Source organism: Tamandua tetradactyla, chromosome 8 (genome assembly GCF_023851605.1).
Source record: "Tamandua tetradactyla isolate mTamTet1 chromosome 8, mTamTet1.pri, whole genome shotgun sequence".
Taxonomy (NCBI): Eukaryota; Metazoa; Chordata; class Mammalia; order Pilosa; family Myrmecophagidae; genus Tamandua; species Tamandua tetradactyla.
In genome coordinates, this window is record NC_135334.1 from 55,519,611 (window position 1) to 55,547,297 (window position 27,687).

The window sequence follows — 27,687 nt, forward strand, 5'->3', positions numbered from 1 at the left end:
CTAACTATCATGTGCAAACTCTGAGAATTGAATCCGAAAGCATAAGTTATGAGGGGAAGACTTACTGTAAAATTCCTAGAATGTAAACTCTTACAGCAGGCATATCTATTCCTGAGTTGTAATGGTTATTTCTAAATTCTTAGATGTTCAGGTCTTTGCGTATAACCTAGTTTGGTCCCTGGAACATTGGATATCTGTGTCACAACTGAGACTCAGAGCTAGAGTTCTACAGCTGTGAAAGTCAGTACTACCCCATAGAGCAATTGTTTAAAAAGCTGAAAAGGAGATCAAACTTCAGTTAGAGGTATGAATGAAGCAGATCTGGTTAGAAGTAAGATAAATCAGAATAAAGGGTAAAGGATTATACTGACTATGTTTCAAAACTTCAACTATTGTGTGAGCCCAAAGGAAGAGATGTTTATTTGATGCAAAACTTATATTTTCTATAGCATACTATCTAATTTAACTTGTATGGTCAGTTTACCAAAACACCATAAGTACATAGAACCTTGAATAGGGGGTGAGAGCTTGATGGTTTGTGCAGTTTAGTTGATGCCCTAATACATCCCAGAGTGATTTTGACAGAGAATAAAAAAAGTATTCACAAAGTTCCTTTGAAGCACTGAGGAAAAATACAGAAATATTAAACTTCCCCACCTAGGGGATTCCTGACATTCTCATAAGCATTGGGAACTACCAATTTAATAGGCTGAAGCCTTGATCTTGGGGCTTGCCCTTATGAAACTTATTCATGCAAAGAAGCTAAACCTACTTATAATTATGTCTAAGAACCAACTCCAGAGAACCTCTTGTTGCTCAGATATGTCCTCTCTCTCGAAGCCAACTTGGCAGGTAAACTTACCGCACCCCCTACTACGTGGGAGATGTCTCCCAGGGTTGAGCCTTGACCCAGCATCATAGGAATGAGAAAGCCTACTGACCAAGAGGGGCAAGAGAAATGAGACTAGACAAAATTTCTGTGACTGAGAGATTTCAAACAGAGTCGAGAGTTCATTCTGGGGGTTATTCTTATGCATTATATAGCTATCCCTTTTTAGTTTTTAGTGTATTAGAATAGCTAGAAGGAAATACCCAAAACTGGTAAGCTGTATTCCAGTAGCCTTGATTCTTGAAGATGATTGTGTAACTATATAGCTTCTGCATTGTGACCTTGTGATTGTGGAAACCTTGCAGCTGCCACTCCCTTTATCCAGTGTATAGATTGATCAGTAAAAAATAAGGACAAAAATAAATAAATAATGGGAGAGATAGGGAGAATGGGATATTTTGGGTGTTCTTTTTCATTTCTGTTTTTCTTTTTATTCTTATATATATTTTGTGGAGTAATGAAAATGTTAAAAACATTTTAAAAAGGAAAAATTATATTAAAAATTAGGTTGAGCAAAATATCTGTTCATTAGGTAACTGCATCCTATTTTTGTCATTCTTTAGTTTAAGACCAGAATTTCATAGAACAGATGAGTAAAATGGCAGGCATATACTGGGCACTCAGTGAATATATGCTGAATGAATGAAATAGAAACCAAGATTCTAAGAACCATGAACATTTTCTCTTATAAGATATAACACATAGTTGTTTACTATAGCCTTTTGCCCCAACGTATTTATCAGAAAAGCCTTTAAAACAAAATAAAACAAATAAAAGCAATGGATTATCTCTGTTGTGGTAGAATTCGTACAGTTATCATTTTATTCTTTTTTTCATAATTTTATAATTTTTTCACTGGAAAAAAATAACTTCTCTACCAAGAAGACTTTAATCTTCTTAAAGACAGAAAATATGAACTTCTCTCTCAAATCCCCCCAGAGGCCTAAAACCTCAGCATATCCTCCAAAGTTCCTTAAACATTGAGATCCCTCACACGTCTTTGTCTTCCTTCACATAATAAACTCTATCTTCTTTAACAATTGGCATACTCCCTCTTTTATCCAATAATATGAAGCGTCTGTTTTAACGATAGACAATGAATTAAGTGTACTGTACCTATGGGATTGAAACACCATTCCTTAAGAAGTTTACAGCTATTTGAAGAAGTGAAGCATATAAACAATTGAAATGCGATGTGACAGCTGCTAAATTGGAATTAAGGACAGAGAATTTAAGAAACAAAAATGCAATGCATATCTCTGTCAGCCTTATATAATCACATAAGACATAGAAGAGAAGGCCCCGGAAATGAGGTTAGAAGAACCTGTAAAAGTTAGTAAGATGAAAGAAAGAAGGCTGTGGCTAAACCATCCTGAAGCACTGAGGAACTGATCAATCATCTAAAATGCCGCACAGGCCAATGACCCTTTACCACCCCTTCCCTGCCCAGATAACCCAGAGCAATTCCCCACTTTACTCTAATATTTCTTAGATGCAGCGTATAAGCAAGACCTGTTGAGTCTTCCTTTATACTTTACTGAATTCTCTCCATGCTTCTCCCTATAGGCTGATGCCTTGCCCTCATATCTACTTGTTTACAACACTGCAACACAATCCCACAACCTGAAGCACATAGATATTTTTAATAGTTATATTCTATTTTTTTTTTTCAAAATAGTCTGGGGCATTCTGGTCTGAAGTTGCAGATATTAAACAATGAACCATTTGACATTTCCCCCTTCTCTAGTGTGTCATAGTCTGGGCTCACGTTTCTACTAAAGATAAATGTACCTCCCTTAATGACTTTTCTTCCCTGAGACGTGACTTTCACTCTGGCTGAACATTCAAGAATAATCAGCTAGAAAAGTTGAAGGGGCCATAGTAAACTAGAAAAGGGACCTGAACATATCTATAATACATGAATTTGGTAATGTGAGGAAAAAATAAGTCTACTTCTCAGAAATACATTGTTCTTAAGTTACCAGCCTTCTCTAGGGTGACTTTAATAACCTGCTATGGGTCCATAGAGAAGAGATGGGCAGCCTCAATTCACATTCAGGGTGCTGATTATGTTATTTATTGGCTTCCCTATATGGAAATGTAACTAAAATTTTGCACTCCTCATTGCCAATAATTTCACAACTGCATATCTGCATATTGTACCAGCTCTCTGGAACAGATGAATTTCAGGTTGCTACTTTCCAAAATCTCCTGTAGAAAACAATGTCTCGTACAAAGCAGCCCTCACATAGAAAGTAACATATGCTGCTATATTTCCTGAGCAATTGTGTGTGCATCCATGTGCATGTATATATGTGTGTGTATGTATGTTATGTGTGCTAGCATGTATGTGCATATTTGTGTGTGCAAACCCTAAAAGCTCTAGAGTTCAGATGCTATTAGTACTTTTACAATCAGCAGAAAAGACCAGTGGGTCGGATACCCACATATGTAAAAACAATCAGTCCACCAGATAAATGTCACATTGGGTAAAAACAACCCAACAACAAACCCAAATAACCATAATAACAAACATAATATTTTTCTTGTTATTAAAATATTATTTACTGATAGGATTGTGAGAAGATGCAGAGTAGGAAGCTTCAGGAATCAGTCCTTCCACCAGAAAAACTATAAACAGGCAAGAGCTGTCTGAATCAACTATTTTGAAACTCTGGATTCTAGTAGAATACTGTGCACACCCAGGGAAAAGCAGGAAGAAGTGGCTGATAGATCACATTAAATGCCAGTGAATTGCACTCTCTGGGCAGTGGTTACTGTTGCCCATTCCCCAGCCTTGTGTCACTTGTCACTGTCAGAAAACACAGTCTTTAACAGTTAGGCCCACCTGATCCCACATCAAACAGAGACACAAGTCTCTTTGTCTTGGTGAGGTGAGCTTATTACAGATGCACATGTAAGAAACTTGAGGAAAAACTTTCCAAGACCAGTTCAGAGTGGGAAAGATGGTTTGGGCTTTTATTTATTCATTTTTCTTGTATGTTATATGGCAGCGTCACATTTCATTCTTTCTTCATGTGGTATCCCCTTATTGCAGCACCTTTGTTGAATTTTTTGCTTGTCTGGTTTTTCATTTGTTTGTTTGTTTGGGAAGCTCATGGCCAGGAATTGAACTTGGGTCTCCTGTGTGGCAGGCGAGAATTTTACAACTGAAACTACCCTTGCACCCCCCAGTTTTAGCTTTTATAAGCCCACACAGACAAAGAAATGGCCAGGATCCAGAAGAAAGCAGGAGGAAAAAAATAGAAGATGAAAAGTAGTGTGGTGAGTGTTTCAGTTTGCTAAAGCTGCCAGAATGCAATATACCAGAAATGGATAGGCTTTTATAAAGGGGATTTATTAGATTACAAATTTATAGTTCTAAGGCCATGAAAATGTCCAAATTAAGGCATCAACAAGCGGATCTCTTCACTTAAGAAAGGCCAATCACATCTGGGGTTTATCTGTCACATGGCAACATTTGCTGGCCCTTAGCTCCTGGGTTTTGTTGCTTTCAGCTACTGGTTCCATTGGCCTCCTCTCTCTAAGCTTCTGTGGTTTCTTACTTAGCTTCTCTGGGGAAAACTCTGGATTTCATTTCTTTGCTTAGCATCTCCAAACATTAATGTTTGTGTCAGCTCTCCAGGCATCTGTGCTTTCTCCAAAATGTCTCCCTTTTAAAGGACTCTAGTAAACTAATTAAGTCACACTTTGAATGGGTAGGGCCACATTTCCATGGGAATAAGCTAATCAAAAGGTCCCACCCAAACAATGTTCCTGGCCCAACAAGATTGGATTCGGATTAAGAGAACATGACTATTCTGGGATACATAATAGTTTCAAACCATCACAGTCAGCCTGTCCTGTAATCTTAGAAGTCCTCCTATAAATCAGGCTTGTTTTCAAGCAGAAGAAGGCATTAGTTATCAGACTATATGGTGATTTTCTTTGTGTTGTCCAGCTAGCAATGCTGGGAGGGTTTCTGGGACCAGAAAGTAAGATTTTGTGGTTGATATTATATCAACAGTATGTTCTTTCAACAAGGGACTTTAGATTTAAAATAACTCAAGGCTCTTGAATAAAGTTCTCATGATATATAGTACCTAGTTGCTGAAGACTATACTAATCACTTTCTCACTAAAGGTTTACATTTCATTTTTTTTTTCTATTTATCCAGCTATCAAATGGCATTCAGCAGTGAGGTACTCAACACTTGCTCTTTGTGCAACTTGCTAGTACCAGGGAAGAATATAAAGACCTAGTTCCTTAAGATCTGGGGGTGTGAAGTTCGTTGTTGGATCACTGCTTTTGGTCAGCAACTTCAGAGTGCTGGGGTGCCTGGCTCAGAAGGCAGGTATTATGCTAACCTGCTCCAGGCAAAAGTGGTAGAGAACCCTTAAAGACCTTTCCTCAGAACCACAGAAAACAGTGAAAAGACTGTATTTGCTGGGCAAGTGATGAATCAAGAAAATGCAGCTTCAAAGAACCACAGGAAATGCTCCTTGCTCTTGCTGGTCCTCCCTCGCCCCTCCCCAGGGTAGTTTGGAACTGGTTTGCACTCCCTTTGTGGGTCCCTAGCCTCCTCCCAGCTGGGAAATATCTGTGAAACTCCTCTCCTGGCCTCCCCCTCCTTCTATAATTTCCTCTCAGAAAGCAGTTTGAGACAGTGAAAGCCAAGTAAGAAACACTTGAGTCAGGTGGCCTGTGGCAAATGCTTACCTGCTTTAAATCTTGCAATGGAGAACCATAAGAAAGGGAGATGTCTGTTTCTTGGGAAGTGGAGGAGGCATCCAATTCCTATAAAACAAAAGGGGTGGGGCGGGAGATGCCTCAGGCCTCTAGCGAGAAAATTTCCAGGACAAGACTGGCCCATAAAAGAGAAGGAAATCCCTTCATTTTGCATTTGCCTTGGACTGACCTTGATGGGAAGCTGAAAACTGAAAGAGAGCCCTGCCAATGCAAATTGGCTAATTTGCAAAGAATGTAAGGAGATTTATGCTTTGGTTTGTTGGTTTTGCTAGCTTCTGGCACTCAAAAAAATCTCAAACATAATACTAACTGGATACAAACTCAGGAACGGACAGCTCAGGAACTAAATCCCAGAGTTAATATTTTTAAACTATTAAAATGTACAGTATGCAACAAAAGAGTACAAAACTAACAAAGAAACAGGAAATGATGACCCATCCAAACAAAGAGGATAAAAATCTAGAAATATCAACAAAGCTGACCGAACTGTGAATATACTAGACAAAGACTATTTTTTTTTTAATTTTCAATAAATTCAAAGAAATTAAGGAAAATATATAGAAAGAAATAAAGGACATCAGGAAAATAATGAATGAACAATATGAGAATCTCAATATGAGAACCTCAAAGGGATGGAAATTTTAAAAGGAACCAAACAGAACTATGTAGTTGAAGATGACAATAACTGACCTGAGAATCCCCATGAGATTTCAACAGCAGACTGGATCTGGCAAAAGAAAGAATCAGTGAGCTAAAAGACAAGAAAATAGAAATGAGTCAGGCTGGGAACTAGAAAGAGGAAAAAGATTAGAAAAAGCAAAAATAATCTAAGTGACTGGTGGGACACCATCAAACATACCAATATATGCATTATGGGATCCCCAGGGGAAAAGAAGGAGAGAAAGGTACAGAAAGAATATTGAAGGAAATAATAATAGAAAATTTCCCAAACTTGGCAAAAGACATGAATAGGCACATCCAAGAAGCCCATCAAACACCAAACAGGGTAAACCTGAAGAGAAATACACCCAGACACATGGTGGTCAAACTGTCAAATGCAAAGGACGAGGAGACTGTTCTGATAACTGCAAGAGAAAAGCAGTATGTTATGTACAAGGGAGTCCCCAGTTATAATAAGTGCCTATTTCTCATCAGAAATCATGGAGGCATGGAATCGTTGGTTGAAATACTTGAAGGGCTGAGAGAAAAGAATTGCCACTCAGGGATTTTATGTCTGGCAAAACTTTTTCCAAAAATGAGGAAGAGATTGAAACATTCCCAGATAAACAAAAGCTGAGAGAGTTCATTACCATGAGACTTGCCCTACAACCAATGCTAAAGAGAGTTTTTCAGACTGACAGGAAATGACATTACACACTGGATCAATGTGGCATCAACAGGGTGATACCTAGACTATGAAGACAGTTGCTGGCATCCGGGACACCTGTCACATTAGAAGGCATCTGCTGGTCCTCTCCTGGTTTTCATTGCTTTCAGCTTCTAGCTTTAGGGTCTTCCTCTCTGTTTTCAGCTTCTAGCTTTAGGGTCTTCCTCTCTGTTTTCTGTGGCTCTTTTCTTAGCTTCTCCATGGGGCTTTTTCTGTCAGCTTCTCTTAATTTCATCTCTCATCTTCTGTGCCTCTTTCTGTCTTTTATCCTCTTATAAAAGTCCAGTAGAACGGCGGGCCGCGGTGGCTCAGCGGGCAAAGTGCTTGCCTGCTATGCCGGAGGACCTCGGTTCGATTCCCGGCCCCAGCCCATGTAACAAAAACGGAGAAACAGAATACAATAAAACAAGAAAATGTTTAAAAATGTTTCCCTTTCTTCCTTCCTTCCTTCCTTCTATCCTTCCTTCCTTCTCTCTGTCTTTCCTTTAAAAAAAAAAAAAAAGTCCAGTAGAACAATTACGACCCAACCTGAATCAGGACTCACTTGAAACAATCTAATCAAAAGATCCCACCTACAACAGATCTGCACCTACAGGAATGGATTGAAAAAGCATGGCTTTTCCTGGGGAACATAACAGATTCAAGCTACCACAATCACCAAAACCAAAAGTTAGTTCTTTGAAAATATGATTAAAATTGATACACATTCAGCCATACTGACAAAGAAAAAGAGAGAAGTCATGACAAACTATAATCAGAAGTAAAGAGGGTGAAATTATTGGCAACCCCACAGAAATAAAGTTTATTAGAGGATATTATGGACACCTGCATGCCAATGAATTAGATTTCTTAGACGAATGGACAAATTCCTAGAAACACACAAAGTACTATGTGACTCAAGAAGAAACAAAAGATCTTGACAAACCAATAACTAGTAAAGAGAATGAATCAGTAATCAAAACCCCCTAGTAAACTCAGAAATAGATAACTTCACAGGAGAATTCTACTAAATTCTAATTGTTTAGCAGAACTGATCCTACTCAAACTCCTCTAAAAATTGAAGAGGCGCAGGCACACCCTTACTCATTCTATGAGGTCAGCATTACTCTCATACCAAAGCCTAATAAAGATACCACAAAAAAAGAAAATTGTATATCAAATTCTTTTACGAATATAGATGCAAAAATCCTCAACCAAATACTAGCAAACTGAATCCAACTGTTCATAATCTAGTGGGATTTATCACAAGAATGCAGAGTGGTTCATCTAAGAAAATAATCAAAGTTATATACCATATTAACAGAATGAAGGAAAAAGCACACACAGATCATCTCCATTGATATATGGAAGGCATTTTACAGAATCCAGCACTCCTTCTTGGTTAAAAACACTTAGAAAACTAAGAATAGAAGGAAACTTCCTCATCATGATGAAGGACAAATATGGAAAGCCCAGAGCTGCTAACATCCTACTTAATGGTGAAAGACTGAAAGCTTTCCATCTATGATCAGGAGCAAGACAAGAATGCTCCTTGTCCCTATTGTTATTCAACATTGTACTGGAAGTTACTGTTAGAACAATTAGGCAAGAAAAAGAAATCAAAGGTATCCAAGTTGGAATAAAAGCAGTAAACCTTTTCCAGAGTTTGCAGATTAGATTATGTTATATATACCAAAAATCCTGAAAAGTTCACAGCAAAGCTCCTAAAGCTAATAAATGAATTCAGCAAAGTGGTGGGGTGCAAGATCAACACCCAGAAATAAGTAATGTTTCTATGCACAATGAATAATCAGAAGAAGAAATCAAGAAAAGAATTCCATTCACAATAGCAACTAAAATGATCAATATCTACGAATAAATCTAACAGAAGATAAAAAGAACTTGTACAGCAAAAACTAAAAACAATTGCTAAAAAATCAAAGAAGACCTAAACAGAGGAAGGCCATTGCATATTCATGAATTGGAAGACTAAATATTGTCAAGATACCAGTTCTATCCAAAGGGATTTGTAGATTCAACACAATCACAATTAAAATTCCAACAACTTTCTTTGCCATAATGAAAAGTCTAGAATCAAATTTATATGGAAAGCTAAGGGACTTTTAATAACCAACGCCATCTGAAAAAGGAAAAAAAAGTTGGAGGACTCACATTATCTAATCTTAAATCTTGTTGCAAGCCACAGTAATCCAAACACAAGGACAGAAATGTAGACAAATGAAATCAAATTGGGAGTTCAGAAATCAACCCTCACAATTATGGCCAACTGTTTTTGTTTATAAGGCTGCCAAGTCCCCTCACCTGGGAAACAATATGGTGCTATGAAAACTGAATGTCCATTTGGGAGAGAATGAAGGTGGACCTATACCTTACACTATATGCAAAAATCAACTCAAAATGAATCAAAGACCTAAATATAAGAAGCAGAACTATAAAACTAGGAGAAAACATAGGGAAGCAATTTCAGGACTTCGTGTACATTATAGTTTCTTAGAGTTTATAACTAAGGCACAAGCAACAAAAGAAAAACTGGGTAAATGGAAGCTCATCAAAATTAAAAACCTTTGTGCATCAAAGGACTTTGTCATGAAAGTAAAATAGCAACCTACACAATGGTTTTCATGTTCAAAAATGAAATTCTTTTGAACATCTTCTTATAGCTCATTCTTGTGAATAGAGACTCAACATCTTTGCCTGTATATTCTAACACAATAGAAATGAGCATTTTATCAGAAGAAGAATTCAATGGTTTAAGTCAATCTTCTGTTTAGTCTCTCAGAGAGGAAAAAAAATGAAATGATTCCAAGGTGTGTCTGTGTGTATGTATGAATATATAATTTACATATATATTATATATACATATATATATGCACTTACATAACAGGAATTAAACTCTCTTCTCTCTGCATTTCCATGCATAGTACCACACAAATTTGGACAGAGATTTGGATCAAAAACTGAATTCAGTAGATTGTGCTGGTTCAATTTTTGTTTCTAGACTTAGGTAGCCCTGGGTTTGAATCTTATATAACCCTGGATAATTTACTCCTTTCCAAGCTGTACTTTTCTCATATGTAAAGTGAGGATATAAAAATATCTTACCATATAGGATTATACAATATATGCAATATCTGCCAGAGAGTTAGCATACATATAAATTGCTTAGAACAATGTCTGGTAGAGAGCAAACACTACATGTTAATTATTATACTTCTAATTAATGCTAATTTGCTGTCTCTAATGCTGATACTGGATAGTGAATGACAGCTTTTCTTCTTTTTATTCCTCATATGTAGCACTCTGCAGAACACTTAGCATGTACTCAGTTGCTCATTACATTTTGCTAAATGAAAAAATAGTGTCAAATACTGGAGGTATTAAAATAAGGTGTGAGAAAAATATATAGTTGTGAAATTATGAAGTTCTCAGTGAACTTTATCAGAAATAAAGAAAGAAAATAAATTTCCATCAATGCCATCATGACGTATGTCTTATTGCTTAGCATTTAATATGTGTTCCATAAACAATTATTTATTGACTTACAGAGAATTTTGCTTAGAACTGTGTTAGTATCATGACCATAGGCTAAGCCTAGCCTTTATAAAAGAGGCAAATAAGAAAGAGAAGAAAATAATTCGGGACAGGTGAGCAGTGTCCTTTACAGACAGGTAATAGAAAGCATGTGGGGGCTAGTTCCACTGATAGACAGTGATCAACTAAACAGAAGGAATTAGTCCAATTCAGTGGAAGAGATGTTTCTTCACTCAGCAAGACAGCTTCATGAAAAAACACAGAAAAGGTTTTGCAACCCTGTGGGTAGGGTAGCCCACTCATAAAGAGCTTTAACTATTTAATTGAATAATTTTACTTATTAAATTTTTGCACACTTTATACTATAGATTCCTTTTTTCTCTTTCTCCAAACAACTATAATATGACAAGAGAAAGAATGGTTGTCTAATAAGCAAAGTAATAAATCTAGTTACAGAGACTCTCTCAGTTTCTCTTTTGTGAAGGATACATATGTTTGGGGAGGCATCCCTGGAGAGACAAGACTTTGAACCAAAAGAGAGAATGCCTGCCATTCTACAACCTAAATCAAGGCAGGTTGGATGTTCCAACTAATCTGTTTGTTCTATTTGTCATAATTTTCTCTAATTTTCAGGACTTTGGAAGTCACTATGTTCTGACTACACCCAGAATTAGGTCAAATCCTCTAAGACTGTAACACTTCCAATAGTAACATGCTGTACCCTCAACTTGAGGAAACGTTGAACAGAGTTGGAAAGTGAGTAATAGTTTTCTTTGGCTGTGAAACAAGTTACAAGTTTAGCAGCTTGAATTTATTATCTCATAGTTTCTGTAGGTCAGTAGTCTCGGAGTGGCAGAACTGTGTCCTCTGCTGAGGGTCTCAGGCTGAACTCCGACTGCTAGCTGGGCTGCATTTCTTTCTGTAAACTCTAGGGAAAAATCTGCTGCCAAGTACATTTAGTATTTGACTGAATTCAGTTCTTTTGGACTATAAGCCTGAGTCCCCATTTTCTTGCTGGCTGATTGTTTGCTAGGGCCACTCTGAGCTCCTAAAGGCCACTTGCATTCATTACCATATGGCTCATTCCATCTCCAAAGCTAGTGGCAGAGACTCTATTTCCCACTGAATTCCTTTTATGTTGAAATCTCCTTTTCCAGGAAGAAGCAGTCCCTTTTCAAGGATCACCTAGTTAGGTAAGGCCCACCAAAGGTAATCTCATTTGTTTTAAGGTCAATTTATTTGGAATTTTAATTACATATTGAAAATGTCTCCACAGCAACATCTAGATTATTGCTTATCAGGTGCTATCTTATAATTCTGACTTCAGGTTCCCATCCCTGCACTCCGCCGCCTATCTTCCAGTACAGTCCTCCTAAATCTGAACCTTTCAAGAAATATATCCTAGTAATATATGGCATTACTTTGGATACACTGTGAAGTGTGGAAATGTGGAGCTTTAGACGTAGAATGATCTGGATTTAAAACCCCTCTACATTTGCTGTGAGATTTAATTTTCAACTTTTTGTTTAATATATTTAGCTTAAAATTTCCCACTTTCAAGTGGACAATTCAGTGGTATCCACTGCATTCACAATGTTGTGCTACCATAACCAACATCCATTACTCAAACATTTTCAACACCTCAAACAAGAACTCTACACACATTAAGGAATAGCTCCATTCTCATCACCCCTTGGACCCCTGCTTTGAGATTTTGAGTCGTTTACTTAACCCATCAGAGCTTCAATTTACTCAACTGTAAAAACTGGGGCTAATAACAATTATCTCTATGGCCAGTAGATAATTAGGAAAAGTAGTACACTGGATATCACCTGATTTGTGCTACATGCAGAGATAATTTTGTTTGTATCTTCATTCTTTTGAGTGTTCTGATGTAGCCCCTCCAATATGCAGCTACTTTATCCTCTGTAAAACCTTAGAAAGAGGAAAAACTAATATTTACAAAATACAAATGTCATTTTATTTTCAGCAAAATAATCTCAACATTTTCTCAAAATTTCAACATTGTGCTTGGTTTTAGAATTGAACAATTAATTAGTTTTGATGGGTGTATATGCCTAAGAAATTCTACTTAAAAGCTCAGTATCACTGCTTGTGTCTCACTATTATTTAAAGATTCTAAGACCTCCTACTATACAAGAAAAAAAGGAATATTATATGAAGACAGCCAAGCAGTCAGTAGACTCCCACTTTTAGGAAAAATAAATCCCAAAATATCTGTTAAAGTGCTATTGGTAAGAGATTTGGCAGGATGATGATTACATGTGGGTAGAACAGCAGTTTCCATAATAATTATGTGGGTTGTGAACAGATTTTGAAAAAAAAAGATCCTGGGATGAGGCCTAATGAATGTAGTCATTAACCTTAGTAGCATCAGGTAGAAAATGGAGAGGGCCATTTCAGAAGGGGTAATCGGTTCAGCCTTTCAGAGGTATTTTCTAAGGCACACTGAGGGTTGGTTTCTCAATTAAAAATGAATAAAAGTAGTTATCTGGAAAAAATTCTTTGTAAATTGAAGTTTGCTTTTTAAAGTCTAATTTTAAATGTTACATTAAATATCCTTAAGTGCTTACTATGTGCCAGGCATGATAATAAGCCTAAGTACACAAAGATGTCCAATACATAGAATGTATAGTCTACTTGAGGGAAATGGAAATCAATGTAGCTGAAGTTCAATATGATGATAAATGCAAACTTGAAAGCATCACAGTGTTACCTCTATGAAAGCAGGAGTCATGTGTGTCATGTTCACTACTATATTCCACATTTAGAACAGTAGTTACCCTACACTTGTTCTATGAATAAAGGAATAAGTGCTACAGTACTTTGTAGGCAGAGCGAATGAAACCATAGAGCCAGTAGGAGTTTGGTAAATGTTTCCCAAATACCTCACTTAAACTAAGAGTGTTTGGTTCTTGGATGAATTCTGAATTATCAACTCAGGAAACGTGAGAAGTTGAGGAGATGGCACATGGTGGAAAGGGAGTAGCATCCTCAAAGTCTTGGAGGTGTGGAAGTACAACATGTTTGGGGGACAAGAAGCAATGTGAGATTTCTCCACTACACAGCCTGCTACGATGTGTGGCTGGTCTCAGCAGCACTAATAAGATCATGATGAAAGGACTAAAGATTTCAGTGAGCAAAGAGAACTGTGGATACATAACAGAACCACACACTCACATCCCCCACCCTGACCCACACATATTCACACTTAGTGGGGCACAAATTTGCTCATTTGGTGACAGCTAATGTCTAGGAATAGGCATTCAGATACCTACATATTTTATCTGGTATTGCTTCTTTTGAAACAGATTTTGAGGTGATTTGTTTATATTGTTTGTCCATGGCAGGTGGCACAGCAAGATGCCTTCCTAGGAACTCCATGGAGTTATAGTAAATAACTGTGCTGCCTTTTGTGAGTACCCATTGTATGGGATTGGTGTTCCATGTAAATAAATCAAAAGATTGTAAATGTAAGAACTAAGAGTTTGAAAACAACCAGAACACCAATCAAGGTGATCTGAAATAATCTCAGGGAAGTGAAACAAGAATGTGATATTCACCAAGTGATGATTCCGTGACTGAAAACGTAATGAATTGCACTGTTTTGTTTTTTAAATATGGAATAAAAAGGAAAGGGGATTTCAGCCTGAAGGATAAATGTGGACAATTCAGTGTGCTGGAAGCCAGCAGTGTCATTCACGCAGATCATGCCTAATGGGCTGTTAGGAATTTGAGAGCGCAGATTGGAACCTAGCTCAGTGCCTGGCACAGAATAGGCATACAAAAAGCTTATTGAATTAATGAATTGGAAGGAATAGATGTGGAGATTATTGCTAAAGGATTGCCAATGCAATTTTTAGTGTTACATGTATTTTTCTGCTTTCTGTAGCAATACTTTAAAACAGACAGGCTGATAGGAAATGAAGAAAGGAAGGAAATGATATATTGTCTGTCTTTAACCTAGATTTTAATAAAGGAGAGAAATTTTACAATTATTTAGCATCTCTGCTCTAGCATTCAAAAATTTGTGAACTTTTTCTTTCACAACTTTCCAATAACTTGTATTGTTCCTTTCAGCCTATAGCTCTCAGGGATTACCATACTTCCAGCAAGAACAAATTCTAATATTGAACCTATTGGTTGTAAACTTCACAGTAATTATTTGAAAACAATTAATTGGATATCTGTATCAATAATTTAATGCACTAAATGATACAAATAATAATTCTATATTTAAAGTATATAAAGACATCATTGTAGAGGGTCAGGTTTTTATAGTTGAAGAATTGTCAATTTTCTCTTTAATTTTTTTAATGCCAACAATACTAACAGTGTTCAGCTTTCAAAAACATAAACACAATAGAATAGCGTGGGCTAATATGGAACAGGAATCACAGGTAAGAAAATGGTAGACCTGAATTTTTCTTTAACACTCAAACCACTTGTCTATAGAGAGACTAAGCAGAGATTCAGGAGGAAAAATGGCTAGAGAGCATACAAAAGGGGAGTCTGATCATCACAAGTGCCAAAGCGTACTCATTTTTCCCTCTTTTACCCCCAAACTTGCTTCTCTTCCATAATTTCCAGCCTAGGAAATGACACTACAATATTGCTACTTTTCTCTGATTAAAACATCAGAATGGTCCTTATGATGGTTAGATTCTGGTGTCAACTTGGCCAAATGGTTATGCTCAGTTGTCTGGTCAGGCAAGCACTGACTTGGCCATTGCTGCAAGGATATTTTGTGACTGGTTGATAGACTGAAAGGCTGGTGTATTAGATCATCAGTCAGTTGACTGTATCTGTGGCTGTTTACATCTACGATCAACTAAGGCGTGTTTCCCACAATGATATACTCCAATCAGTTGGAGGCTTTTAAGGAAGAAGAGAGAATTTTTCACTGCTTCTTCAGTCAGCAAGCCTCTCCTGTGAAGTTCATCCAGACCCTTCATTGGAGTTACCAATTTCACAGCCAACCCTGAGGATTTTGGACTCTTTCATTCCTACGGTTGTGTGAGACACCTTTATAAATCTTATACTTATAGATTTATCCTGTTGATTCTGTTTCTCTAGAGAACCCTGACTAAAACAGTCCTTTAACCTTATTCTCCACATATCTAATCCTAAAGGTTCTTTCTACTATAGAATGAGTTTGAAATACGCTTCTTATGCATCCCCACTGCTACTGCTTTAAATCAATCATCCATCAGTTTCCTCGACCAATCCAACATTTTCTAACTAGATTCTTGAACACCAGTCTCTAACGACTCTAATCTGTCACCCACCTTGCTATCACAGTTCGTCCATTTATCCTTATCTCATCATATCATTTCTCATCATAAAGCCACCATACACTCCCCTTTGCTCATGTGATCATGTCCAAAACCTTTGTTATGGCACAAAAGACTGTTCACAATCATCCTCCCTCAGCTTAGCTTCATTATCCTGCAACCACTAGATAGTTGCAATACTTAATATTCACTATTCCCTGGGTCACAAAAGTCTCATCTTTACCTGGGGCATCATATTTCAAAATACTATTTTCTCCCTCATTATTTCCTTTTTTTAAATTTTTTTAATTTTTAATTTTTTTTGGCATGGGCAGGCTCCAGGAAATGAACCCAGGTCTCCGGCATGACAGGCGAGAATCCTGCCACTGAGCCACCATTACACCACCCCGCCCCATTGTTTACTTTTTAAGATTTAATCCAAGCTTTCTCTCCTACGGAGATTTAATCAGTCATGTTTTGATCTGCTCTTCCATAGCATTTGGTTCAGACTAATAACACAAAATTCATTTGTATGTGATCGTTTATCCATGATTCTTTCTTCCCTTCTCATTCCTCCACTAGACTGTGAGCTCTGGTAATGTGGTGTCTGTGGCATATGTAACATATGTTTATCTCAGCTTTAGTACCATGACAACACAGTAAATGGGTAGATTGCATCTTTCTTCAAGATATTCGTTGTTGCACCCTGTGAAAAAATCATCCACCCCTGCCCCATTCAAGTCAGGTTTGGCCACAAGACTTGTTGGGTCAGTGAGATGTAAACAGAAGTGACATGTGCCACCACCGAACAGAATCTTTATTATTCTATGCTATCTGTCCTTTCCTTTCCTATAAGACGTGCAATGCCCCAAAAGGAGGCTGCTTTTTCAGACTGGGTCTCACAATGAATATGACATGGAGCTGAGTCAAAGATGGTCTACAGCGAACATAATAAGTGAGAAAGAAACTGTGATATTAAGACACAGATATTGGGACTATTTATTGCCACAACATAATTTAGTTTAAGATAGAAGGGTATTTATTAAATGTTGTTGAAGGAAAGAAAGAAAGTTACAGAGAAAAAGATGAATTTAACTGGAGAGTCCAGGGCTGATTTTATTTTAAACTAGAGGCTTCTTTTGAAAAGAGAGAAGAATTAAAACTTTGAAGAGTGGCTAATTATTAGAAATAATGGAATTAGGAGGTGAAAATAGAAAAGGGCAAGAGTAGATTGTAGAGCAGGAGATGTTTTGGTAATGCAGTCTTAGGAAGAAAATGAAAGTAAAGGTACCTACTGAGGAGGTATTTTAGAATGGGATATAATTATGGAGGATAAAAGGCTCAGAGGACATTATGGGGATATATGAAAAAATTGGAATATGGGCTATAAACTTTATGTCAATGTTAAATTTCTTGAACTTTGTAACTTTACTTAAGGTTGTTACATAAGTCACTATCCTTGTTAGGAAATGTTCATGGAACGATTACGTGTTCAAAGAGCATGATATATACATCTTACTGTTAAATGTTTGAAAGAGAGAGTGAGAGAGAGAGGGAATAATGCAGCAAATGTTGAAAATGTTTACCTGGGTGGATCTGGGTATCTGGTGGAGAGGGTATGTAAAGTTGGAGTTCTGTATATGGGTTTTGTATTATTTTTGGAACTCTCCTACAAGTTTGAAATTATTTCAAAATTGAACGTTTAAGGGAGAGGGAAGAGAAAAATGAGACAAAATAAAATTTCAGTGGCTGAGAGATTTCAAACAGAGTCGAGAGGTTATCCTGGAAGTTATTCTTATGCATTATATAGATATCCCTTTTTACTTTATAGTGTATTGGAGTGGCAAGTACCTGAAATTGTTGAACTGTGTTCCAGTAGCCTTGGTATTTGAAGACGACTGAAAAACTATATGGCTTGTACAGTGTGTGAATGTGATTGTGAAAACCTCGGTCTGATGCTCCCTTTATCCAGGGTATGAACAGATCAGTAAATAAATAAATAAATAAATAATAGGGGAGATAAAGGGTAAAGAATTGGGTAGATTGAAATACTGGTCGTCAATAAGAGGGAGGGTTAAGGGGTATGGGGTATATGAGTTCTTTCTTTTTTCCTTTTATTTCTTTTTCTGGAGTGATGCAAATGTTCTGAAAATGATCATGGTGATGAATACACAACTATGTGATGATATTGTGAGCCAGTTATTGTAGAATATGGTTGGACTGTATGTGTGTGAAGATTTCTCAATAAAAAAAATATATATTTTTACAAAGCTTAAGGGGAAAAAGAATCCTCCTCTAGTTAAGCCAAGCTGAAGTTAAGTTCAAAATGATTTTACTGTTCCAAATGTTCAAGTTAGTCTGTTTCCATGGTTAAAGAAATACTGTAAACCTGGCTAAGCAATATTTAAATTAATAATATGTAGGTATACAAAGACGTAGAAGGAAAAGAATGAAGTGGATTATGAACAGATGAACAAAGTGCCCATTACAGAAAAGAGAGAGAAGTTAAATAGCTTGATAGAGATACATATAAGAGAGAGAGAGATGGGGGGATAGGGTGGGGTATTGATTTAGGAGAGAAGTTTAAATGTGGTAAGTGTTGAGTAAACATTAGTTTCTTTTTTCCCTTTCTTTCCCTAATTCCATAAAATATGTGTCACCTAAAGGCATTAAGGTAGAGCCAGAATCTTGAAGGATATGGTGTTATATAAATGTAATGGAAGGCATTAGATGATAGAAGATAAGTTCAAGATTTTCTTGACATTTCTTTTTCTTTTTATTTATCACTACTTACTTAGAGATGCCCAATTATTTAAACACAAATCTTAAAAGCACATTTTCATAAAAATGCTAATATATAATAACTTAAGCCAACACAGAACCATCTAACTTAGCCAGCAGTTAGTGACCTTACTGGGTACTCACATAGCAGATATTCTCCAATAACTTTAAATAGGATGATGCTGTTCTGTTACATGAGGTTTTGAGATTACCTGTTCCCATGCAAACTCCTTTATGATTTTAATTTTCAGTTGAATGAAAGCATTTGGAGCAAAACAAATTTAAAGTCATCACCCTAAACTATAATGCTATTAATAAAACATCACAGTTTACTAACTTCTTAAACTTGGAGATTTATAAATGAAAAAGAGAGAGAGCATAATGAGAGATGAGTAAATGAACGTTCTCTGGGCCTGACACTCTTCTTTCATGGAACCATTACCTGTAAAAAGTTTCTCAAGACGAGCTTTTCACAATTCCCATTGAATTCAATGAATGAATTGCGAAGGGTAAATTGGACCTATTATAATCTTACATTTCTTATATAATATTCATAATCATAGTGTTACATAAGAAAGAGCTAGCATGAACAAAAGGAACTATTTAAATTCCCACTTAGAGAACGGGGCTCTGCTTGACAAACTGAGCTTCCTCTCCCATTTGCAACACACCCATGCATCTCTATGAATGCCAGGGAGACCACATTCTCATATCAGTGATATAATAAACCCGACAAAACAGGGAAAAAAATGAGGCAAACAAGATCATTTCATTTTAACTTGTCAGCTTTAAATAAAATCTTCTGCAGCTGAAAATTAGAAACTTGAAGGAAGATAATGTGTGAAATGACCAAATTCAACACTGGGACAAAACATATTGCATTAACTTTTGTTTTTCTTGATCTGCCACAAAATTTTTTGAATTTTCTCCAATGATACATTTTAATGAAATGTCTTCTTGTCAAGAACTTAGAGGAAAAAAGGGCTCATTTTGTTTGTTTATTTTTTGCATCTTCTTCCACCCACTGATGCCTTAGGAAATAACTCAAGTCATTTGAAGCCCCTTTGGTATCTTAGTGAGTAATATGTGACCTTTGGAGCAATTCCCCATTATTAATTTTTAAATCAGAGTTGATATAGCAGAGTATATTGAAAAAAAAGTACATGCTTTTTCTGTTATTTTGATTGAATACTTACATAATGCTTTGCCCAGAAATGGTTTTACCTGTAAAATATTGTAACACACTGTCTGGCTGTAAATATATATTATATATATATATATATATATATATCTTTAAGGACAAAACATATTTGAAGAAAGATAGAAAGAAATATCTGAATATTAATGAAGTAAACAATGATAATATTAATCCCTGCCCTCCCCCTTTCGCTCGCACTTCCTCACTCCTACTGGTTGCTTCAACTTACACTCAACAAACACTCCTATTTGTTCTTACTTTGTAGTTGCTTCTCTTCATCTTTCCTTGGAGAATATCTGCACTTCTTCAAGTGAAAAAAAATGTATATTTAGTATATTTCCAGCAAATATGCCAGCACACACTGTATATTTCAGTGGAAGAAAGGATAGGACAAATCAGAGTCACCTTTTTCCTGGATATTCCAGAGTGTGCCCAAATTGGAAATAATCATCTTCTCATGTCTTTCATTTCCAGTGTAGTGTCTAATGCATCTTTCAGAATAAGTTTAAAATACTTTTCTTTATTCTGCTATACTCTCTTACTTCTATAATATAAACTTTGGATTTCTTTTTTTTTTTTGATGGGTGGATTTCATGGTCTGGGAATCGAACCCAGGCCTCCTGCATGGAAGGTGAGCATTCTACCACTGAACCACCCATGCACCCCTGATTTCTAACAATTTAATTTTAAAATTCCTAAATTACTTTGGGTGCTTGGTGCATAAAACTGCAGTATTGTGAAGGAGCATGATTCCTGTCCCAATCCTCAATGGCCAATTGTTATGAAGTTCCTCAGTCACTCTAATGTAAAGCATGATTTCATACTGTATATTTTAATTATTAGAGAAGAACCATAGGAGAGAAAAGAGAATATGGACTATGGACTACAAAAAGGATTTAAAGAATCAACTTTTAATAGAATGACCATTATCAGAAACTTTTTTTTAACTCCTCTGTAATATACTTGTAAAATATAAATAAAAGTGAATATCATGTCATAAGATGGTTAAGTGAATGTTAGGCATGTTTTAGAAACATTTTTCTTTCTTATTTTATGATCATTATAATGATTAAATAAACTAAGGAAAAAGTAGTGAATATAAGTTTAACTTATATTTTTTATATGTTTTTAGTTCTAGGATGAATGGGAATAGTAAGCAGCTTCCATGCCAATATTGTATTTTGCAACCAGTGAAATTCTGTCAAAAGCACTAGATTATTCTCTGCAGTTCAAGGTATATGTGGGTGGTGTCTTCTAGCACTTTTAGACCCTAAGTTTCCATGTTTGTGTTTGTGCACTTTTTATTCTAATAAGCTGTTTTCTCGATAATCATCTGGGTGAAACACAGAACCATAGTGTAGCCTGAAGTCGTGCTTTAGGGACTAATCTTTTCAAAAGGGAAGCAAATGGATGCATTTGCTTAGAGGATAACTGTTCTAAGCTGAGGGCTTTTTGTTTCCCCACAGTGATGGCTGGGCTGACAGGTATGATGTGACAGATGGATATCAGCGAGAAGCTGTTGGTGGAATCACAATCAAGCTCCAATCTCCTGATGTCAAGTGGTTTGATGATTATTATTTGAAGCTCAGGCCAGAAACAAACCTCCGAAACCCTTGGTTTCAAGAATTTTGGCAGCATCGTTTTCAATGTCGGCTGGAAGGGTTTGCACAAGAGAACAGCAAATACAACAAGACTTGCAATAGTAAGCAAATTTATCGTTTCTCATTTGAAGTGGATAAGGCGAAGGGCCCAATTTAAGTGAATTGTGTCATGCATTTAGTGAGTCTAATCTGTTAAAAGGAGGACTGTTACATAAATAGAGTGAACAGTGCTACTTATGGTGATAAACAGGTTTTATGGTCACTAAGGAAACATATCAGAACAAGTGTTGTGTCTGTTGAGAGTTTAAATGATTAAATTGTTTTATATTTTTATCATCCAAGAAATTGAATATACTCTGCAAGGTATAATGCTAAAAAGATCATGTGAGCTCCAGAAAGGAACTATATATTTTTTTTATTTTTTTATTAGAGAAAATGTAGGTTTTTCAGAAAAATCATCTAAAACATACAGCATTCCCACATGCCCCAAATACTAATGTGCATTAGTGAGGTAACTTTGTTACAATTGATGAAAGACTATTGTAATTGTAGTATTAACTTTAGCCCATAGTTTACATTAAGGTCTATTTTTTCCCCAATTATACCACTCAATAGCCACACCTGACATTAGTGAGGCACATTTGTTACAATTTATGAAGGAATGTTTTTATAGTTGTGTTATTAACTATAGTCCACCTTTACAACAAAGTTGCTATGTTGTATAGTCCTATGTTTTATCTTTTAATTTCTATTCTGGTAACTTATCTATGACATAAAATTTCCCTTTTTAACTACATTTGCGTATAGTCAGTGCTGTTAATTACCCTCACAATGCTATTCTACCATCTCAACCTTTCAATCAACCTAACTTTACAATCAACCTAAGTAGAAATTCTGTACAAATTAAGAACTGACTCCCTATTGCCTACCACCAACCCAGCCCCTGGTAACTTATAGTCTAGATTCTGACCCCATGTGTTAATTATTTTAATTATTTCATATGGGTGAGATCATACAGATTTGTTCTTTTGCTTCTGGCTGATTTCCCTCAACATAACGTCTTCAAGGTTCATTCGTATTGTTACAATTACCAAAAATCCATTCCTTTTTAATACTGGATAATATTCTATTATACGTCTATACCACATTTTGCTGATGCATTAATCTGTTAATGGACACTTGGGTTGCTTCCATCTTTTTGCAATTGTGAAAATTGCCACTGTGAACATCAGTGGCAAATATCTCTTTAAGTCCCTGCTTTCAATGCATTTGGATATGAACCTGGCAGAGGGATTGCCAGGTCATTTGGTAATTCTATAATTAGCATTCTGAGGAACTTCAAACTTGTCTTCTACAGCAAATGCACCATTTTACATCCCCACTAGCAATGAATGAATGTTCCTATTTCTCAGCATCCTCTCCAACACTTGTTATTTTCTGCTTTTTTAATAGTAGCCATTCTAATAGGTGTGAAATGGTATTTTATCGCAGTTCTGATGTGCATTCTCTAATAGCTAGTGCTGTTGAGCAACTTTTCATTTGATTTTTAGTCATTTGCATATTTTCTTTGGAGAAATACCTCTTTATATCTTTAGCCCATTTTTAAATTGGATTTTTGTCTTTTTGTTGTTGAGGTGTAGGATTTCTTTATATATTATGGATATTAAACCCTTCTCAGATATTTGGTTTCCAAATATTTTCTCCCATTGAGTAGGTTGTCTTCTCACTTTCATGATAAAGTCTTTGATGTACAAAAGTTTTTAATTTTGATGAGGTCCAGAGAGGAAATATTTTTAATATCCTTAAGAGCAAAAGACTATATTCTATTCACTGCTATTGTGTTTAGCAGTTATCACATTGCTAGGTGCATAGTGAGGTTTTCATATATGACTGAGGAATAGATAAATGAATGTTGAAGAATAAATGGAATTAACAGTTCCATCAACAAAGCATAAAATAGTAATAGGAATTTAGACTGTTTCAGGAGACATAACCTGATTAGTGCCATTTCATTTGATCATTCAATAAATACTTATAAAGACTTACAATGTGCCAAATATTACTTTAGTCAAAGGGTACAAAAGTGAGGAAAACTACCACAAAAGGTTTAGTGTCTACTAAGAAAAATCATTATTCCAACAGCAATTGCAGTTCAATGTTGTAAGTTCAATACGTTTATTAGTATCATTTGAACCACATCTGAAAAGAATCTTGACTCATTGTCAAATAGGGTCAATACACACTCATCCAAACACACATACACAAATTTTCATAGGCATAATATAGCTAAAATATTTTAGTTATAGATGCTCATCTATGATCCCTCTACCGTGCATTGGGGCAGTGCATCTAAAATCTGGCCCATGAAACAATTCCAGTCCATGGAAAGGCCATCATATATCAGCAGCAAAAGGAGAGAGATAGAAACAATGTAATAACTTTTTCAGGAAACATTTTCCCCTGAGAACATGTCCACCTCATGTTTTTGGTATCATTTGTTCATGAAGTAATAAGGAATGTAAATGGTGTTTTGTGATTGTTTTTAAAAATGCTATTATTTGGTAAAATAAGAAACTGGCCGTTTTGTTGATCGATGTTTGGAAAGTGGGACAGGGTAGGGATGCTGGAGAGTGGGGTATTGTACCAGTAAATGAAATCCAGATATTGGAGAAGCATCATGTAGAAATATGTTTGCTTCTCTCCTACTTCAGATCCTGGCCATTCTTGGCCAACATCTTCTAATACTTATTTCCTTTGTCTTTTTTTTTTTAATTTACAAGAGAAATTGTGTGAGACTAAATTGCATTGTGACTTATGTTTCACACTTTTGATTTTTGTAGCTAATTTCATATCTGTCACAGTTCGGGGTTTCTGAGAGACAGACTTCTTTCCTGTCCTGGGGAGCATATGCCTCTCTCTGTTTTGATTCTATGTTTTTGTGCAGATTTCTATATTTAGCTACAGTGGAGAAGTTATAAAGGGTATGCAGTAGATCTGATTGCAGTCAGTTCATCTTTACTAAGGAGTTGGCAACAGTACCTAACCAGCGAAGTTAAGCGAAGTTTTTCAGCCAGTCTGCACTCTCTTCTGGAATTAATGTTGCTCTTTTCCTGCTTCTTTTGGGCTGAAATGTGTCCTCTTGAATCAAGTTCTTTGTTTCTATGACTCCCTCTTTGCTGGAAGTTTTGCTTAGATATAGGTTTGTCCATGGAAACAGTATTTCTATGGAAACTACTCTGTAAAAACCATCCTTTGGTCCTGCTGCTGCAGCTCTCTGTCTCTCACCAGAGCCCCTCACACTCCTCTGCTCAGAATTTGTTCCTTACTCTAGTAACAAAAAGCATTCTTGAGTCCTTCCTTGAAACCTTATCTGACAATAAATATTATTTTGTACATAAACATGAATACTTCATATGTAATAACTTTGTTATTCTTTATCCTCATTTCAGAGATAACAAAACCAAGATTTAGGATGATGTAACATGCTCAAGACCACATAAATATTATGTGCTAGGACTTAAAAATGAACTAATATTTGTCTATAATTTAACCAATATGCTAATAAAAGAACCAAAATACTATAGGGCAAAAATACTTCACCCATCACATTTACATTATTGTTTACATAACAGTCAATGGTACAAAGAAAAATTCTTAACATAATTTATATATGGTTATTGAAAACAATCTTATATACCCCAAAATTCACGGCCCTCTACTTGTAACCCCATTTCCTTTATCTACTCAGATGTATTTTTAGCATTTCAATTTCCATTTCTCAGAAGGTTGCAGGTAATTCACACAAAGCTATTGAGTGGCTAGCTCTTTCTTAAATATAATGTACTTAAGCTCTTTCATCAGGAAGTATGCATGACACAGTAATTTTTATATGAATTACTTTTTTGAATTGTAGTGGTAAGAAATATAAGGAATTTATAATCTACGTTGATCAAGAAGGTTTCATCTTGATTCCTTGAACCTCCCAATAGATAATTCAATAAATCTGTGTGAAACTGAAGTGGCAAAATGGCTTGCTATAAAGACTAGCTTATTTTCTTAAGAGCTTCTTAAAAGGCAAAAAGTAAAAGTATCAGAGTGAGAGATACCTAAATCTAGTAGTCTAGAATATACCATAGCCTTATGGAAAATAGAGAAAAGCTCTGGGTAACCAGAAAGTTTAAGGAAAATTCCTGACCTTGAAAAAGTGACAAAGCCATCCTGGAAAAAGACCAACTGCTAGAAATTAATTCTGGATAGACTACAAATAAGTGATATTTAAAAATCTGGGTGGAAAACCAAAGTGACTAATAACGGCACAGGGTTAATGACAAAGCTGATAATGCTACCTTAATACAATGTTAGCCAAGTACAATTTGTTTCTCTTTAGACTAATGATTCATCATAATATTTGGATGTCAGTCTTTCAGCTAGCCTCTTCCAATTTCCCACTAAAGCCTTCATGACTATAACAATAACAAAAGAAAACCAAAAATAAAATCTTACAACAATAATATTAAGTAAGAATGAAAGTCAGCAGAATGCCTGCGCTTGGGTGACTTCCACTAAATAGCCATCATATTTAGAAATTAGAAGTTTGGGCAATTGATTAACTATTTTGAAAAAAATGATTAAAATTGAAGGAGCTAATTTCACAGCATGAGTGCTCATGAATACACACACACACGTGTGTACACACATAAGCACAGATGAGTAAAAGAGTTAAACATGAAAAAGAAACTACAGAGGCAAGAGAAACTAATATAAAGGAGTGAGGATGGTTTTACTCAGAAAAATGATTGGATGTATGACAAGTGTAATATTTTGTAGCTTTTATTAAATAGAATTTTTAAGTTCTTTTGTTAAGAAATAGGGTAAATAGAGTTAAACGTACAGTAAGATGGCAAATATAGTCTAAATACCATTTTTCTTACCACCAGAAAAACTTCTACAATTTTAGAAAATAAATATTAAAAAGCAATGTTAGGGCAGACCACGGTGGCTCAGTGGCAGAGTTCTCATCTGCCATGCCAGAGACCTGGGTTTGATTCCTGGTGCCTGCCCATGCAAAAAAAAAAAGAAAAGAAAAGCAATGTTAAATATACAAAAGATACATTGCCTGATCATTCATAGAATAACTAACTAATGACTAATAAACTTAAGAAAATCATTCACTCTCATTGTTAATTATAAGCATACAAATGTTCTTTCTATATGTATATATTTTTCAAACTCCCTAAATTGAGGATATATTACTTCTTAAACAGAAAAGAAAACCAATAACAGTATTTTAAATTCCCTTTTTAGGACTCCCTCTTCTTTTTTTAAGGAAGGCATTTTCATGTGCATGTGCGTTGTCTGTGTGCTTGTGTATGTGTAGCATATTTTGGTATTTTATTGCAGGGTAAAATACATATAGGAATGTGCATAAAGTAAACAAATCTTAAGAGCTCAATGAGTTTTTGTATATAATATACATCTTTGTAACTACCAGGATTACACAATCTCAGTGAATAAAATGACCCATTAATATGAATTCTTTCTATTTAAATTGTTTTGCCTGTTCTTGGACTTCGCATAAATAGAATCATACATTATTTACTCTATTGTGCGTAGCTTTTTTCCACTCAAAGTAACGTTGTAGGAGTCATTGCTGTAACAATGCGTATAATTTTTTTTATTGCTGTGTAGTATTTATTTGTTTGAGTATACCAAATTTATCAGCTCCCCTAGTGATGGACATTTGGCTGTATTTATAGCTTTTCAGTATTATAAACAAAGCTTCTATGAACGGTCTCAAATATTCCTCCTGGCAAACATATTTTCTAATTTCTCTAAGATGTATACTTAGTAATGGAATCGCTAAGTCCTAAGCTAATCTTATTCACATTTCCCTTTAGTAGAAACTGCAAGCAATTTTCAAAAGTGGCTGAACTAATTTATACTTTCACCAAAATGTATAAGACATCAAATTGCACCATATCCTTGTTATCGTGTTTTTTATTTTGGATATTCTGAGGGGATGTGATTGTATTACTTTGTGGTTTAAAAATATATATATGAGAAAAGTTGTGGATTTAATAGATCAATCATGCATAAAGTACAGTATTCCCATATACCACACTATTATTAACAACTTACCTCAGTGTGAAATATGTTATAATTGATGAAATCACAATTTTATAATTGTACTATTAACTATAGTCCATAGTTTGAGGATAAATTGTATAATTCCATGGATTTTTTGATTATCACATATA

The 27,687-nt window shown here is 35.6% G+C and overlaps 1 protein-coding gene and 1 long non-coding RNA gene across 4 annotated transcripts in view; one reads left to right on the forward strand and one right to left on the reverse strand.

Annotated features, from left to right (window-relative positions):
• The window catches only part of GRM5 (glutamate metabotropic receptor 5), a 543,390-nt gene that overhangs the window by 368,075 nt on the left and 147,628 nt on the right, over nucleotides 1-27,687 (forward strand). For all 3 annotated transcript variants that reach the window (XM_077113320.1, XM_077113321.1, XM_077113322.1), the window contains exon 3: nucleotides 21,296-21,531. In XM_077113320.1, the coding sequence (XP_076969435.1) occupies nucleotides 21,296-21,531 (236 nt within the window). The remainder of the gene's footprint in view (nucleotides 1-21,295; nucleotides 21,532-27,687) is intronic.
• LOC143644390 (uncharacterized) overlaps nucleotides 1-27,687 on the reverse strand; it is a 205,198-nt gene that overhangs the window by 32,386 nt on the left and 145,125 nt on the right. The window contains exon 7 of the long non-coding RNA XR_013156663.1: nucleotides 5,609-5,686. This is a non-coding gene — a long non-coding RNA (uncharacterized LOC143644390). The remainder of the gene's footprint in view (nucleotides 1-5,608; nucleotides 5,687-27,687) is intronic.